General features: G+C 38.9%; 1 protein-coding gene across 2 annotated transcripts in view; it reads right to left on the bottom strand.

Moving 5' to 3' along the window:
- The window catches only part of LOC146465926 (regulator of G-protein signaling 12-like), a 37457-nt gene that overhangs the window by 3894 nt on the left and 14997 nt on the right, over positions 1–18566 (bottom strand). The window contains exons 6-15 of one of the 2 annotated variants that reach the window (XM_085128295.1): positions 18085–18240; positions 16503–16583; positions 14388–14481; positions 11947–11964; positions 11392–11483; positions 7158–7346; positions 6068–6150; positions 5436–5559; positions 4836–4926; positions 760–1128 (exon numbers count right to left, since the gene is read on the bottom strand). In XM_085128295.1, the coding sequence (XP_084984421.1) occupies positions 760–1128; positions 4836–4926; positions 5436–5559; positions 6068–6150; positions 7158–7346; positions 11392–11483; positions 11947–11964; positions 14388–14481; positions 16503–16583; positions 18085–18240 (1297 nt within the window). The remainder of the gene's footprint in view (positions 1–759; positions 1129–4835; positions 4927–5435; positions 5560–6067; positions 6151–7157; positions 7347–11391; positions 11484–11946; positions 11965–14387; positions 14482–16502; positions 16584–18084; positions 18241–18566) is intronic. The other variant, XM_085128296.1, reaches the window with a different exon arrangement.

The raw sequence follows: 18566 nt of genomic DNA, 5'->3' as shown, positions 1-18566 counted from the left end.
CTGGACGAAAAACCTAATGTTCAAATGAAAGCTACTGAGCAGTACACACAAGTCCGTGGATGAAATCTTAAAGCGTGACCATTCAAATGAAAGCTACCGAGCAGCACTTTACTGTGGTGCTGTTTATTATGCTGTACCAAGAGACTCTTGGCTGTACAAGGTGGTTCTAACTTTTGAGTCTGTGGAAGAAATCTTAAAGTGTGACCATTCAAATAAAAGCTACTGAGCAGTTCATTCCTGCGCTGCTATTCCGTGTGCTGTACAAAGGTGGTTCTAACTTTTGAGCCTGGATGAGAACCTAAAGCGTTACTATTCAGATGAAAGCAACACTTTCAATCTATTCTGTTTGTTTGTAAATATTAAGCCAAAATGATATTTCGTACTTCTTTTCTCGTTTTCATAATGGGCACTTGTGTGAGTCAAGATCAGTTAAAGTAACTTTATTTTGGAGTGCATACCCTCATACATTCAGTCGGTTTATTATCGGGGGTGAGTCACGAGATGTGTAAACACATCTGTGTTTTTGTCACCTGTAACAATAACAGCCGTTGCTATGTTGAAAAATCTCCAACACTTCGACTTTTAACTTCACTTTTATACCCTATACTTCCTCACTATACTTATAAAGAACCTATTTTTTATTTCCCTAAACAACTTTAAAGGTCTCTACAAGTGTCCGACACTGGTGGACAGACTTAAAAAGAAGTTTCTTAAATTCAGCAAACACTGCACACATCTACTCAGACAAACACGACTCACCTTTGACATCAGCCGGCTTGTCGTTGGCAAAGCGGCCGCTCTTGTTGACAACTGGAACGGTCTTATCTTGTTCGCTAGCTTCCCTTCGCTTCCTGGCAAACAAACCCGGAGCCTTAAGTAAACTCTTTCCAAAGCTGCCTTCGCCTCGGCTCAAGTCCTTCAGCGACTCTTCGCTTCGGGACGATCTCAACGCTGGTACCCAGACCCCCGCTTCGTCGAAATGTCCATTGCCGAGCGTCTGCCGCTTACCGCGCATGACTTCTTCAAAAGCGAGGTCGTCAAACGAGTTCTTCTTGCTGCTGCGCCGAGAGCCACGTGGGCCGTACGATGTCCTGTCAAGAGGAGGGGACGTCTGAGTGTTTGCATTTCCTGTAGAAAAAAGATTTCGATCAGTATTTAATTTCTCTTTACATTTACGTAAAAGGGTTGGAAAAGAGGGGGCTGTGTTGATTTCACATATCTCCTATTCACGAGACGTTTGCGCGGGAGTCGGGAGTGAGGGGGAATCGAAACTATCAATAGCTAGACCAAACCATGGCAGCATCTTGAATTTGAAGCAAACGTAACATAAAAGGGTTGGAAGCCAAACAAGTCTCTAAAAGACCGTCATGTATGCGTAAACAAAGTAGCCTGTGAACAGGTTCCCACGTGGGAACTGCGCTCGACGGGCCATTTTTCTCTTTGGGGCTTATTTACAGGCTAAAACAAAGGGCAAAAGGTCACCTATTTTAGTGTCACTTTGAGTAGCCAAAAAACATTTTTGAATCGGTGGAATCGCCGAAATAATGGTTCAGTTTTGTTAACAATAACCCTACTAATGCACAGAAGCTAGTGTTAATTATGTTTGACTGCGGACGGCTAGGATGGAAAGGGATTGCAACTTGAAAAAAAATTACTTCTTCTTGTGTACTTTAGAAAAGTCGCTAAAAACTGATCAGAGTTTGTTGTTCATTGGAGAAATCCCTTAACATTTTCTTCTTTGTGTTCTTAGAGGAATTTCATGTTAGCAAAAAGGTGTTTCGTCAAATATTTGAGAAGTTTAGACCACAATACCGCAAAATCCCCTCACCCACTTTGGTGTCCCAAATTTTTAGAGCGAAGGTCTTTGATCGTCTTACAACGCACCGCACGTTACTCACGGTCGTATTTGCACTAGGAATTTATTTCATAGTAAACAAATGAATATAACCCATTCCTTTCCAAGAAGCAAACCTTACTCCAATAAGAAATTTCCTCACACGATTCGCCTCTTCGATTACGCCGCCCTCGAACACGCCTTGTTAAAGAAAATTATAGCCTGAAGTTGCTTTTATCGTATCAGTGGGCGGAAAGAGATAGTAAAGACCTGTTTACGCAGCTGTTTATATGCGGACAAACTGAACTAGAACAACGCATAGAAAAGTTCACTTTGATCACGAACAAGTGAATTCTTTTTGTCTGGATATAACTATGTAATAAATGGGTTGAATAAAAACTAGGAATTACTGAGATTATGAAGAACAACTTTTGGCGGAGAATTAGGAAATCTTCGAAGGAAAAACCAACAGAATTATTGTTATAACATGAATGACGCTCCCGAGAGTTAAGGAAACAAACTTAATATACAGCTGTTAAATGGAAAAATGACTTGTTAACTGTACTGTTAGATTGAAGAGTTACTGGTTTAACTTGACCGTTTTCAATCTGATCTGTGGATCGTTTATCGAGCAATAGAGATTGTAAATCTACAGAACTTGTTTTAGCGAATCTGCGAATACGAAATCCTAATGCATCCGCAAAAATTACCATAAAATACTTCATGACCGCGAGGCTTAGAATTCGCGAAAATTACACGAGATTGGACGGACGGTGCAATTTTCGCCATATTCTGTGAGTGTAACGATTCTCGACCAAAAAAAACCAAACAACAAAGTTTTATTGTCAGTGACACGCACTTGCGTTAAAAAAAAGTGGCAAATAGAGAGAATCAGAATTACATTTACGGTAAACGGCCGACATGACCACGTAACCATGTTGACCCTATATTTGCCGCTCGCTGTTTTTAGTTTCTGAGTAAAATTGAGTAGAATTAAATGCCAGAATTAATTTGCACTATTCTCATCTATGTAATAATTTTTTTTCAAGAAAACAAACGCGAATCTCGCGTTTGCCGTTTGTCGTAAACGCGATTCTAAATGCCTTTTATGACCAAAGATAGGGTCGGCTGTATTGCCACCCAATATTTCTGTTGTGAGAAACGAGTAACAGCAATTTTTAGGCTTTCAATTTCAGAATATGATTCAAGACCCCCCAACATATGTAAAATAGTAGAAAAATTTACTTAGAGAAGTGAATGGATTTAAAGTCGATAATGAAATGAAATGTATGAATTCGATCTAATTGATGCCAACCGTTAACAGTACTTAAAAAACAACACAAAAGTAAAAGAAATTAGAGTAGCTCGAATCTACAGACAGGTCATGAAAAGGACCTTAACAGAACAAAGACTTCGTTAGCCACGACTAAGATTAGTGGAACATTCAAATTTTGTTTTGAAAACAAATTGGTGCCATGAAAAGACACAGTCAATTTGAAAATCAACAAAGGCGATTGCCAATGAATACGGCCACCTGTTTTCTTCACGCTTACAAAACTGACAGAACTACACCGGGAACAAAGAAGGCCTCGTTCGGCGAACAAAGAACGAAATTAAAAGCAAAGTTTACGAGGAAACGTTCCAATACACCAGGCGACGGGTCAGAATAGTCGAATTTGTAATGAAATAATTTCAATCAAAATGTAAACCATTCTCTTGCGATAATTTTCGAAAATTTTACATAAACAAATTTCATTGTTCCCACCCTAAGGGAGAAAAATCCTGAAAATAAAACGAAAAAATCACCAGAGGTACGGCAAAAACGTTTCAAAATGCTCAAATTATTTGTTGAAAAATGAAGTACTTTACTTCGGTAAAAAAAAAAAATTAATAATAAAAATAAAAGTAAAAATTGCAACCGAGGATATGAAACGCACAAAAAGAAAGACCCTCGGTTGGTGAAACTCACCATTCACCGCAAACTTTAACATCAGTCTGGGCTTCAAAGTCTCCAACAGCTCGCGCGGTAGGAAATTTTGATGTTAATCGCTAACAACGCGACCATCTTCGTCCAGTTCAAGAAATGACGAGGAATACGCAAGGAAGCGAACCGAGACATGGGAAATTTGCCGCCGGAAAACACGCCAGATGACTCACTTAGGTGGGCGCCACACGCAATTTGGATCTATCTTAGCAGTTGGCGATTCATGAAGTGCCAACAAAGAGGATGCAATTGCGGGAAAAAAGCGCCCAGGGATGTCCACACTTAATAAAAACATTTAGGTTTCAGAATGAATGGCCTTAAAGAAAGTTCTTGCAAGCGCGAGCTCTGACAAAAACGTTAATGAAGTTGTCTATTTTTCAGTCAATAATGTCACTAGTCGCAGGTTAATCTATATCTGTAGGTGCGATTTATCTCCAGATAAACTGTCAGTCTTTGAGTGGAAACAATGAATCGTGGTTTTTACTCAGGATGAAAGCCTGAGTGTGGTCATGCGGCTAACGCAAGCTGCTGAGCAGCAATCAGCTTCCTGTCAAGCTGCGCGTATTTCTTCTTTTGCAGTGAAAAAGAGATTTCATTTAAACTCGATCTTGGCCTTGTTAAGAGAAGAAGGCCCCAGCACGTTATTTACAAATCATAATTTGCAAAGTATAATCGTAGCGATAGACGTGTAGTTTCGTCCTAACCGCTCACATCTATGAACGGACATATTTTTCATCGAAATTTTGCCATATAAACGTATAAACCTATTTGCTAAGAAACACTAGTCAAATTTAACGGAACAAGGGATAAATTTCCCAATAGAGGCGTAGCAAATTAATTTGTATCAACAGCTGTCTAACTATAAATTCGGTCAGTTTAATCCAAAAGTGGCACATAAACCTAAGCAAACAATTCGTCTGATAAGCCGTCTCGAAGATGACGGATTTACTGGTTTTGCGGTTTTTAAACGAGGCTTTGTAGGTTATACGAATTTCCTTGCTTTACGCGCATCCGTACCTGCAAACTGTTCAGCGGTCTCCACTACCACATGCTGATGCTCAATAGAGGCTGCCGGGATAGCAGGATCTAATGGTACTTCACATCCCGCCTGGAACAATAAAACAGAAGGATGAGTACATGGGATTAGTATTACAGTCAGCGGCACCAGCCCATGCGCACTGCATTCAAATGGTAGACGAACAGAAGAGAAGATCATCGAGCGAAGGGAAGAATAGCTCAGCCATTGAAGAGCCAGCCTGCGCCACTGACGGAATCAAGCGATTGAATTCGTCTGCGGCGCACGCTACGGAGGAGCCCAAATAAGGATGAGATTGAGAACGAAAAGCACGGCAAATTTCTGCTGGTCAAGTTAACTTAGTTTCGTAGCAAGGAGTGGGACTCAAACAATTATTGTACACAGGATTTTATCCCGTACACACCCAAAAGGACGATACTCACGTTGATTTCGTTAAAAAATGATCTAGATTTCAGGGATGCTGAAACGATACTCATAGCACCGCAAAGTTGCACGACAATACACGCATAGCAAACTTGTTGAGAAGCTGGGCTTTGCCCAACCAACTCGACGACATGAAGCTCATTATAGTGAACACTTACCAAATGTGCGACCACTTGATCAGATAACAAGCCTCGACGAGAGAGAATGGGCTCCAGACACGCTTTGACGCTCTGATTGGGTTTGACTTTGACGCAGAGCGGTACAGCATCCGGGAGTTCCAATCTGTAAGATATTACGTAAGGAAAAAATACACTCAAAATGCATACGTCAGTTCTGTGTTTGCATCTCGGGATGATCCGAGAAAGTCGCGCGTTTCTTAATAACACCTAAACGGCGGTGCCTGCTAAAACTGAGATATTTTTGCGCTGTTAATAACTTCGCGGGAAAAGGAAAAGCAGATCTTGGCAAGGATTTGTGGAATCCAAAAAGAACATCAGGGTTAACCACGCATTCTTCAGAGATAATTAAGCTTCAATTTGGGGAAAAATACCATACACTGTTTTGTATTTTAGCGATCTTTAGAATTATGCGTGGTTACTCCCAGTTTTCTTTTTGGATTCCAACGGCCCGCTTTACGTTTTCATAGGCTCTAGTCCAAAATAAGCTTTGTCTCCCTACCAGCGCCTTCTTGCCTCGCTCTCCAGTTTGCTCTCCGAGCGCTACAACGAACCTTGTCTGCAGCGTTTCGCTGCGTTTTCAACAAAACGAAAAGCTCCCCTTATCGGCTCACCTGAATAGTGTTCGGTGTTCCAGCACTACCTCCCTGCCGCCCATGATCGACATGTCCTCGTCAAGTTCCTCGAGAGGCACAAGCTGTGAATAAGGAAATAATAATAGCATTTATTTTAACAAACACGGTATTAGTAACTGCAGAGCTGATTTGGCAGTGTGTCATTACAATTAGAAAACATTAAAAGCTTAAATTCAAGAACTATTTACTCGTTATAATCAATGATTAGGGAGTGCGTTCTATGATCTCGATCCCAGGCTCTCTCTCCTTTGCCAAGTTGGTGATGATGTCATTCGCCCCTGCAAAATCTGCGGGGATGCCAGATACGGGTCCCAAGATCCGTTCATTCCGGCAATCAACGTTGTCCCATACAATCTCGACTCCAATCTTTATTAGGAGTACGTTTTTCTACGTCGAACGTAACAAGTTGATCTCTGCATTAAAACCTACTTAACGTTTAAGTCCCAAGAGTGACCAGTATCGAATTTCTCCCCACAAGATCACTACTTTGCCAAATTTACGGTAAATGAGAATGAAGCAAATGATCACCGAAGAAAAATTTCCTTGATGCTGAAACAAATTCTCCCAACTAGAGCCATAACCAATATATGAGGACAGTAAGGAGAATAGAAATATTGATACCGGGGCTGAAATAGTTAAAACCAACTACTCTATTGAACAAGAAATTCGACGTTTTTAAAGCATTTTAAAACTGCCTGTTTACAAGTGGATCTCTGCCTAAAACCTACTTAAAACCAGCCACTGTATGAATGACTCGGTAAATATTCCCTTTAGGCGGCTGGTATATTAGAGGATGACTGATTCCCAACGTTGGCAGATTGTAAAAAAAAAAAAAAAAAAAGTAAATATTTAACTGGTCATGAAGCGAAACTTAAGGCAACTGTAAAATTGTGAGAGCGGCCTTTCATCCAAAGGTATTAGCAACCGATAATAGTAGCTTTCTTGGTTTTGTTCTCGGCGATAACTAATATCGGACGATTAATATCTCCTCTCAAAACCGTCGTCCGATTTTGCTCGTCATGTATTCGCCGGCAAAATAAGTCGGGCAAACATCTTTGCGTTCCGTTACCTTGTCTCCGCCGCCAAGGAACACTTCATGCGCGACAAAAGAGAAGTGTCTCCTTTCGCACAGGTATACCAGGGCTTGGCGCAGGGTCTGTCCTTCTTTGCACAGGAGAATGGTGGATGAGTGGTCCGGTAACACAACTCTACAGAACTGGAATGACTCGCTTTCCCTTCTTTGGTCCGCATGTAAAGACTGAAAACAACAAGAGAATTAAACTTATAATTAATAACTGATTTGAGAAAAAATTTATTCATTAACGAGACATGTAGCGACAGCTTGCTTGCATCGTTTATCACAAAATATAATTGGGCTGTATTGCCAGCCGCTGATCAGGGAAATGAGCCCGCGCTCCTCCCTGATTCATCCCGAGGAGGAATCCTGGACACGAGAAATGAAGCCTAACACTATAGTAACTTTAATGAAGTTCATGGCATCTCCGCTGTTTACTGTTGCGCTTCATCAAATGGGATTCGACTAGTTTAATGTAATCTGATTATCTGTGGGTGGCGTGTTTCGACCCTCGTTGTTCAGAACAGAAACAATTTCCTTCAATCTTTGTGCCAAATTTTTCGTTCTCGGATTGTTCGTAAGGGAGTCTGAGCAAGCGAAGCGCCTTTCCAACTGCTTTTAAATCAAAGCAAACATTACAATAATCGTTTAATCGTTTTTTAAGCGTCTAAGAAAGGCGAACACCTTAGAAACAAGGAGACGCCTAAAATGTTTACTTTCGCTTCTTTGCAAGCACTGTATGTTCAGACATCCATTTTTTTATTATTATTATTCTAAACAAAGAAGGCAGGCCGAAATAATGTTTAACCCCTTAACCCTTAATATTAAAGAACAAATTCTCTTATATTGTCCCCATACTTTTCTTATAAAAGTACTGGGGGGAGTTGAACAAGTATTGATATTACAAGGAGAAATTTGATGCTTATCACTGTTAACTATCACTTGGTAAACGAACAACAAAGGAGTAATATTAGACCACAAAGGGACATGGATGGTTACGACTGGAGAGCAATGGGAAGGGTTACGAGAGTGAACAGGAAAAACGGTCAATTGGGCAAATATTGGAGTCTACACGCCTCGACCTTTTATCAACGATAACTACCTTTGGACAGAGAATCAAATACCAACAAAACTTGTTGTTGTTGTTGTTTCTGATGTTACTATTACTATTTTGAGGATTCTTAATTACAAGCTCCAAACGATGGAATATTTACTTAGTGTATAAAATGGGAACCATATCGCAAACAAACAGGATAACCAAGTTGCCATATAATTGACACCCTTAAACACTCAACCTAACTGTCATAGCTTAATGGATTTGTCAAGTGCAATCAAACCACAAATCTCTATTCTCTAAGAAAAACTTGAAGAGATGAATGGAATTTGGTGTTGACAAAATATTAGACGTAAACATAAATTACCTAACAAAGTCTTAACTGGAACCATGAGCAAACACCATGGGAGCCGGGTTTTGGGAAAGTTTACCTTACGGGTTGATCGACATACAGGATATTTAGTGAAAAAAGAAAAAAAGGATAAAGAATATCTGGGAGACTCAGAAATTCATGGTATCCAACATGATAGGGACAGGAAGATATGCAATTAAAAGGGGACACAATACTCAGTTCTGGATCGACCGGTTTGGCCAACTGTTCCGAGAGAAAAACACATTTGCAAATCGATCGTATCCATTTTCAAAAATCTTAGCAATCGAGTTAGCCTCGACGCTGAAGGTCTTCAACCGGCCGCACGACACAATCTTTCTAACAGGGAGCGTCAGTTTTTTTGTTTTTATTTACCAAAAACAAGTATCTATATCCAAGCTACAACCGAGTGACGTGACTCAAACCATTTCCCATTCTTTCCCAATTCTTGGATCTGTACAAAGCGCTTCTGAACAAAGGTATCGGTCAAAAATAACGACAACTTATTTTTGTCTGTTTGCGTTGGTCCGACATTTAAAGGTCGGCCTTGTAAGATGCGGGTTCAGTTTTTTGTCAAGGAAATTTCGAGGCGAACCTGATTACATGCATTTCGTTTCATCAGTTGTTTACCATTTCCCAAAAAATTCCGGAAATTCCGGTTGGAATGTAAATGGCATACGACTTCCTGGGTCTTTGGAGTGGACAGTAATTAAGTTAGTAAATCCTTTATTTAAAGAGGGTAACACTAAATAGTGCAAAACACTGTTTTGTAGTCCTCTGTCTAAAACTAAATAAAACTAGAAAATTACAGTACGTAAAAACTATGTACAACAAGATCAACAATATTCTGAATAATAATAATAATAATAATAATAATAATAATAATAATAATAATAATAATAATAATAATAATAATAACGATAATAAATCATTTGATATTGAGAACTACGGATAAAAATACGGCAAGGCTAATTGTTACTTTAAAAAAATTATCCCCGAGGGCGCGTTTTAAAAGAAAAAGAAAGAAGCTTGTTTCTTTATGTGAGAAGGTAAACTATTCCACCTTTGTACAGCTTGAACTAAGAATGATCTTCCACAATCTGTTACCCTGTTATAACGTGGTGAACTAAAATTTCCGAGAGAAACGGAACTTTTGAAAGGTTAGTCTCGTTTTCCCGGTTCGTGAAACATTGCGAATGGAAATTCTTGTTCAATTTACATGTTTCAGAACTTTGCCTTTCACAGCCATGCCGAATAATGTGTCTCGGCAATCGAAATTGCAGTTTCTTAGTGTAAAGAACACGTTTTACCGGGACAGAAATTCCCAACCGAAATTTTTTGGTTAATGGTAAACAATGACAATTTCCAAAGAAATGTCCAGAATTGTCCACTAAATAGAATGAGAATCAATCATTCAATCTACGCCAAAAAATTACAGCGATCAACGAATGGCTGGAAGATTTTGAGCGGAAAACAACACGAAAACACTACAAAAATTAATTTAATAAAGACCCAGATAATAGAAAGGACAATCAGAGACAATATTGAACAAGTGTTTTTCCGTTATACGCAGATCCATTAATGAGCTAAGGTCACGATATCAATTAAGAACGCGGTCCAAACTCAAGGAAAGTACGTTTAAAACATTCTCGATACTGAAATGTTCGCTGTGTAACAAACAAATGATTGCTGGGTGTTAATGAATACGTTTTGATACAAACTGGACTAAACTGTACTTCCTTTGGCCAGAAAGACGACGATAACACGTGTTGTTTTACGCCGATTTTTGCCACGGTTTTTGAGCTTGAAATTAAAACGCGACTTATAAACTGAGCCTACGGCGCTATAAAGACCATGTCATTCAATGTATGGAGAGCTGCCAAACACGTTCCAGTTATGAGTTGTGGACTAAAAACCAATGGCACATGAGCCGAAATTGTGCATTTTTTTTTTGCACAACAAAAGTTGCTGTATGTCGATCAACAAATGTTGAGTTGAACTTTCTGACGTATTCTGTTATCACGTTTAACGTTGGCTAGGCTTTTTCAAAGCCCGTTTTCGTGGTAGCCCAGTCGGGCGAAAAACGGTCACTACATGTATTTCGGCACATGATAAGTCGACTTGAGGCAAGTCTAAACGTTGGCCATCACGAACAAACAGGTTCTATTCCGACAAAAACGCTCATCAGCTGGATTTGCTCCTTTGTCATGGAGTCAACATCGAGAAAAAATTACTTAACAAAATCATCGTTCGTTTTTTTTTTTTTAACGAACAAGTTTTTCTCTGCAAATAAACAAATGTTGGACTGTGCGATGTCCTGGACTACAGGATGTTGAAAATCTCTGAAATATTTTTAACCTTCAGTTTCAACTGATTTGAACCCATTTCTATCAAAGCAACGAGTTTCATGTGATTTATCGAGAGTCAGCATCTGGGACTTGCAAAACAGGTTTAAATTTTCACGGTTCATTTCTCGAAATCGTAATCCTCTCCCATCTTCAAAATACTTGTTTTTGTCAAACTATCGAATTGAAGCTTAAAAATAATACCAGGATCTTGTAAACGAGGAAAATCGACGAAACCTAACATGATTTTGAACTTAATAGCACATGGAAATAGTTTATCAAGCAAAAATTAGTATGACCAGCCTTATCACAGGTTAAAACAAAGGTATATGTGTGACGAAGTATCGCTAAACACGCGTAATGTGTAACACGCGCGACAAACGCTCATTTACATATAACAAGCGTGTCACCCGTTTGCGTGACACGAGAAAAGAAGAGACATTAAAAAAAAAAACGAACCTCGGACGAGTAGCTGATGTTCTGTATAGAATCAGATAGCGATGAAAGCGAACTTCGAGCACTGCCTGGTTGACTTCCAAACGACCGATCACCTAAAAAAAAACAAATTAAGAAAAAATAAATTAAAAAATGGAAAACGCTCGGCAATCTTTTAACCACAATATTTTCTCAGGTAAGTTCACTAAAAGCCATTCGTGTAGTTCTAAGCTAGAAAAATAAACTGAGAATTTATCGCAATTCTATATCTACGGTGAGAATTTAAGGTGACGACAAAATGCCACAAGGAATAACACTACACTATTTCGCAAAACATCAGTTACACAACTTACTATGATTACAGAAATTAAATCCCAAAGGGTTTCCAACATAGAGATTTTCAGCCCGTCTCGTAATCTGGAACTTCAGCATCTCAGACAAACTTCACAACATAAAAAAAAATCACACGACAAGGGCCGTGAAATGATCTTTTGTAGCAGGCAGTGAAATAAATGAGTGGCGCTATTACGAACAAAATACAATGAAACGGACGTTGATTTGAGCAACCAATATACTGACCTTTCTTGACGTGTTTGCCTGTAAAATAGAGGGAGGGACATTATTAGCATTCAAGTACCCTAAAACAAAAGCAATATCCTTTCAGAGGTAGTTAACGACCTCCATTAAAATACTCATAAATAGCTTGTGATTGTCCTATCGAACAAAGAGGGCTCTTTTCTACCAGTGAACGCTAATGATTTCAACGGATAAAGAGAACTAAAGGAAATCGAAATGATGCTTTTAGTGTACAACGATCTTCAAATAAACGTGTTTTTTCTCTAATTATCAAACTCTTTTTGGACTTAATATCACGGTGAGGAAATTGAATTTCATTTGTAAATTAGATGTATTCGGTAAAAACAATAAGAACTCGGTATTCGATTGAGCTGAAAAGACAAGCGATGATAAGTCTGCAAGAATGTGCACTGATAATGGACACAATATTTTTTCCTTGAAAAGTGCAGCGCATGTGATATGATTAATTGTATTGGGTAATATTCTTTTCCTTTTCAACGCCTTACGAGATCCAAACTGGTGTACATAAAAATAGCAATCTAATGTACTTTTTACACATGGTAACGTTGTGGAAATGAGGTTCAAATGTTTAATAAATGCATGCAAAACCCCAAGTGTGTAAAGTGAAATTTAATTGCCGAGAATGTAAATGAAAATAACAAATTCATGGACACATTCTCGAAAATTTCAAGTTGGGACGAGTGGTTTTAAAGGAAAACAAACAATACAAGAGAAAAATTCCTGCTCAGTAGCTTTCATTTGAATAGTGACACTAGAAAAACCACAAAACGTCAGAAATTGTTTGAGTACTTAAGTCAAGGATTCCCCCTGCAAAAGATAAAGGATAAAAGGATACCCCTATAAAGTCTTGTTCCGTTTTCGTTTTTTTTTCCTTCTCTCGATTTTAAGAAGCATAATCAAAACAGTGTATCAAATCACGGAATAACACTCATTTTTACACACTTATTGATACGGTAGCTCTTTTGAATTAATATTGTTTTCCTTTCTCGTAGAATTCCTAGAATGGTCTTCAATAAAGACAATTCTAGACATTCTTTATATAAGGTCTTTCAAAATACCGCCTACATTAAATATTATCGACTTTCGTCTGCACAGAATATTCGTTCAGTTTCCAGTGCAACTCAAAATGTGCGTGTGAATATGGCCCAAAACCTCAGCACGGCGACATTGCCAGGATGAATAACTGACAAATGACTACCACTTGAAATCAGTTTGTTTTTTCACTAACAAGTGAACGTTTTGTGTGAAGCAACGTTTCGGCTTTTAGACCTACGGCGCAAGAACAAAATTGGGCGTCTGCAAACAGACTAGCTGCATGGCCGTTGACGATCGGCAAAGCCTGAAGGGATCACTCGAAATGTTAGTTTGTTTTTAAACGGGCATTATCACAGGGAGTTTGCTGTATTTTCGACAAAACTGCAAAAAAAACCATTTACCAAAGTATCGAAAAGTACCTTTCCTCAAATATGACAATGCTCTTACAGTACTAGTACCAAGAAGGAAATATCAAGTGATTTTTCAAAGGAGAAAAAAAAAACCAATCAGTTTATAGCGATTTTTCTGATACACATGGGAGGAACTTGAAAAAAATAGGCCTTTACACTGTCTACGATGGCGATTATACCGGCGCAATTCTCAGAAGGAGGTTTTGTAGTATTATCAACAACAAGGTTCAATAGTATTGTCAATTTTTTGTAATATTATCACCTCTAGAGCGCAATGAGATGACACGCCACTCCTAACACTCCAGACAAAAAGATCGTGATACCTACTGGCGCCGTACTCAATACACGCCCTCTCTTAACCATGCTCAAAAATAAGAAACGCCCATTGAAGACATGCCTTTCACTTTAAGAGCTCAAAGTCGATAAGTTTTACCATATACTAAAAATGTTTCAGGAATCATTAAATGAAACCTTTTTCAGTAAATCGTAAAATGATTTAGTAAACTCACATACTCCACACTGTCACATTCCCTATACTATAGGGAATGCGACAGTGTGATGCCGTTTTCAGTCTTTTTAAACTTTCCAACCAGAATGGCTCATGCCATTTGACTTCCACATCACAATTTCTGCCGGATTCTTTTGTGTACACAATATTAGTCTTGAATGTAGTCTTGGATGTAGCAGTTTTCACTTGAGTGTCGTAAAACCAAAACCAATACAATTAGTCTGACCAATCACGAGCGACATAAACAGCGCAATGGAACAATCAGAACTCGAAGCAAATACATGTAACCGGCGGCGCCAAGCGCGGGAAAACACGTGCGAGTAAGTCACGATTGGTTTTTTAAATTCGTATTGGTTGACAAAATGGCGCGAGTTTTACCAACCAATCACAGCGTCGTAAAGTGAACCAAAGCAAACCCGTAAGTACTTTCGAAACTCAATTGAAAACCTCTTCATAATTAACCAACTCACCTTTCCAAGGAAGGAAGGATTTCTTCTTATCTCCGTCCACTCCTGATGTTGATCTTTTACTGCTGTGCTTACTTCCCCAGCCGCGCCCTGAACGCTGAACACAGAAAATAAACATAAAAAGCGGATTAATTTAAGGACGGTGCCTACTAATACCGAAGTATTTTTGTGCGTCTTATGACCATGCAGGAAAAACAGATCTTAGCAAGGCCTCTTGGAATCCAAAAAGAACATTGGGGGTAACCACGCATTTTTCAGAGATAATTAAGCAATAATATCTCTAAAAAGCGCCAAAATATAAAGCAATGTATGGGATTTTTTTCCTAAATTGAAGTTTAATTATCTCTGAAAAATGCATGGTTACCCCTAATTTTCCTTTGAGATACCAAAAGCACTTGCTAAGTTCTGCTTTCTCCGTATAGTTTTAAACCGCGCAAAATTATCCCTGTATTAGTAGGCACCACCCATAGGAAACCCGAGTATCTCGAGATGCGCAGAACATATGCGCAATAGCAATAGTAGGCACCGTCCTTAAGAACCTTACGCTAAACTTAATTAAACACAGGTCAGTCTGAGAAGCTAATATTGTTTTCATTTTAGCAAAAGCCTGTGTTATATTTAGAACGAAATCCCCTTGAGCCTTCGAACACGTAAAGAATCTATCTTCAAGATAGAAATGAAAACTTATGTAACCGATTTTGAGAGGGGAGAACTATGTTGATTTGCTCAATTTTAACAGATCTGTTTAACTCTTTAGCTGTTACGGTGCGACACGCCTTACCGTGGCCACCCAACAAACCTTTTTTTAACAAGTTAGCCATAAAATACAAAACGACATGTTTTCAATAATTCGTTGTTGCGTCACTTGCCTGTTGGACTTTGCAAGGAGCCGTGACCGTTAATGACATTCACGTATCCTGATTGGCTAACTTGTAAAAAACGTTTGTTGGGTGGCCACGGTAAGGCGCGTCGCACTGTAATTTGCCGGAAAACCATATGGTTTGTTTCTTTGTTCCTTTTAGTAATTTCTTCTGAATACAAATGCTACCAATTCCTGTTTTTATTCACTTCCCGCTAATTTGTTATCCAACTAGCGACCCGCAACGATTAGCCTACGTTATATGCAGGTTGCAGCGATATATTTTAAATGCAGCAAGTTAATTTGCACGAATGTATAAACAAGTTAGGTATGTATATAGGTATGTATGTATGCATGCATGCATGTGGGATTGATTGATTGATTGATTGATTGATTAAGTTGATTCATTAATTGATTGAACGAACGAACGAACAAACGAATGAATGAACGAATGAATCAAATCAGAGGTGATTCACCTTTTGTTTCTTGGTAAATATAGACGACTGTTTTTTTTCCACTACAGCCCTCTGTCCTCCCCATGACATTTCAGTCAGTTACCTTAGGCTGTAGTGCATGCAGTAGTAGTGCATTTTTCCCTTTTAGCTTGATCCAGGCGTTCGGAAAGTAGGGAGCCGTGCGAAGAAACTTGCGATGAAAGCGAACAATATTTTTCCTCGTCTTTTTTATTCCGACGCATCGCAATTTGCTTCGCGCTCCTTCCCATTATCTGAACGCCTAAAACAGGCTGACTTTTCTTGGTGGACGAACACTGCGTGTGTTAACTCACCATCTTGCATTAGCGACTAAACACACGTTGCCATATCGCAATGCAGCACAAATAAAACAAACAATTTCCATCTGTGGGCCGATGCGAAAGACAGTGAGACATTCTGTTCAAACGTAGGCTAATATTGAGGTTTGCGATTCACAACCAGGAACGGTCTGGTATTTTGCGCTTTTCAACTTTCAACTTTAACTTTATTGTTATTTCTTGTAAACTTTACATAAAATTTATTTATTAGTTTTTGAAAATCCTTCCCGACTATCGAGTGCGTGACCACAACGTCCATGACAATGTGTCTTTTTTCCCCTTTGAAATTGGACTAAGTGCAATTTGCAAAAAACCGTTTATACCACAGGGACAAGAAATACAGTACTGTTTTAAGACTTTAAAGTTAAAATTAACATTTTCAGCTTTAAATCCACTTGAAGAGTAATTATTTATCTCAGTTTTTTACATTGTATCAGATTATTTTTACCTGTCCTTCAAGACTAAAACTGCTTCTACCGCTGCTACTGGAGAATTCAGATTCTTCAGAGGATGGATAGAGAAAAGGGACCTGGAATTTTGATATTACAAGCAGTTTTATAGTTAACGTTTACGCTCTTTATTCTCACGGTTATATTTTAGTTTAGTTTCTTTTAGAAAGAAATATTATACGCTGCTTTTGAGTAAGAAAAGGAACAGTCACTACACAGCCAAAATCTCTGTATCTAGTGTTTTATAGCCAGAGCAAAACTCGTCTGCATTTAGGTGCTAGAAAGGGCAAAGGAAGACGGGAATCGCATGCGCACATGAAGAGAGCGCGGAGCATGAAGTGAGGAAGCTCCCCTCGCTTCACGCGCGTGCCTGATCATTCCCCTCTTCCCACGCGCGCCTGACACGCAGACAAGTGTAAGGCGCCTACTCTCCCCACCAGTACACATTACTTACAGCAGTACAGAGACACGTGCTGTGCAGTTATTGAAGAGCTTCAAGAAGAGTTAGACATTCAAAATCTCTTTAGTATCACGCTCAAAAGTTTAGTCTGTCACTCTGTTTTGATAAAGAAAATTGAACGAAACATTTAGACTCAACAGTTTCAACTCTACCCTGGCTCCGGATGACGGTTGAATTAAACAGAAGGAGAAAAAAACCCGCAACCTCTGCCATCCGGGGCATATCAACCATTCAGCTTAAAAAAAATCAAATTATTTTGTATATTTAAAGAGAGTTATTGCGTGTTTGAAGGACAGTGTAGGAGCTTCTAATAAACTGCAATTATTGATTTATTTTTTCTATTATTCTATCTTTCTTTTTAGCATAACAATTTATTAAAACTTTAAAGATTTCTTTTACAATCACTTGCAACTGGTTCAAAAACTGTCCTTGGCACTGTGGCACTTGGTTGGTTTCTTAACGTACAGACTAAAGTTTATTTTATCAACGGCAAAGTAATCTTTTTAGCATTATATTATTACTTTTTTACTGGCTGTCTACAAATATACAGATGTAAGACAGATATCTTCATATAATTCTGTAGGTATGATGTCACAAGGTTAAGGAAACCTCCACTCTTGAAATAAATCAACGTTGAATTGTTAAAAATAGATCTAATTTCAAATTTCCTTGGAAAACCGGACAAAACCGAATTTGATTATCACCTAATTTCTTTTTTAAATTTCCCGGGCGCCACCATGTTGGATTTCATGATGTAATACGGTTGCTCATTTGTTTCACGCAAAAGAACTTCTGCTTACTGACAATAGCGGCAACTGCATGACATCATAAAATCGACAATGGCGGCGCCCCGGGAAATATGAAATCGAAAAGAGTTGATAATCATCTAATTTTTAGCCCACTTTTTAATGTCACTTCTGCTTTTTAAACTAATTTTTGAACTAAGACACTACTTCTGACAATTTATCGTCAATTTGCTGTCGGAGTGGAGGTTCCCTTTTGTGCCAGCATGAATAAGTTGTGTGCTCTCAGTCAATGAGAAATGCACAGAGTAAAAATATGAAACAATAATAATTATTTAGCCAGCTACCACTTGCTACTGATGAGTGAATTTACTTTACCTTCCAGAAGAAGCTGCCCCTGCTCTTGATTTCTCTCTCCTCTCCTCCCTCCTCCCCAGGGAGTGGCACCCCTTCCAGGTCGGCCACAAGGCTCTGTCTGTACACGTCAGACTTCAGAAAGCGAGGGTAGCTGTCAAATTTCATCAGTGTATAAACCTGTACAAACAAAATAAGAAATCAACTCAAGTAAGCTACCCCCCCCCCCTCACCTCCCCGCAATACCTCTCTGAATTTTGGGTGGGGGTGGGGGAAGGTGTGTGGCTCGGTTCTCCAAGGTAAAATCTCTACCCTATTTCAGACTAAAATTGCTCAAAAGTCATACCCTTTGGTGCGGCACATACCTACATGCATATAGTAAATAATTTATAGGGGAGGCCTCGGAGCTCTGCAAACTCAAGCATGTTTACTGGTAATAAACTTGTACAGAGCAGTTAAAGTTGAGTGACCAGATTACCCAAACTAATTAGTTGGCAAATTCAGCC

Source organism: Pavona decussata, unplaced genomic scaffold (genome assembly GCF_977016875.1).
Source record: "Pavona decussata unplaced genomic scaffold, jaPavDecu1.1 SCAFFOLD_155, whole genome shotgun sequence".
Taxonomy (NCBI): Eukaryota; Metazoa; Cnidaria; class Anthozoa; order Scleractinia; family Agariciidae; genus Pavona; species Pavona decussata.
This window is presented reverse-complemented; position numbering and strand designations above follow the sequence as displayed.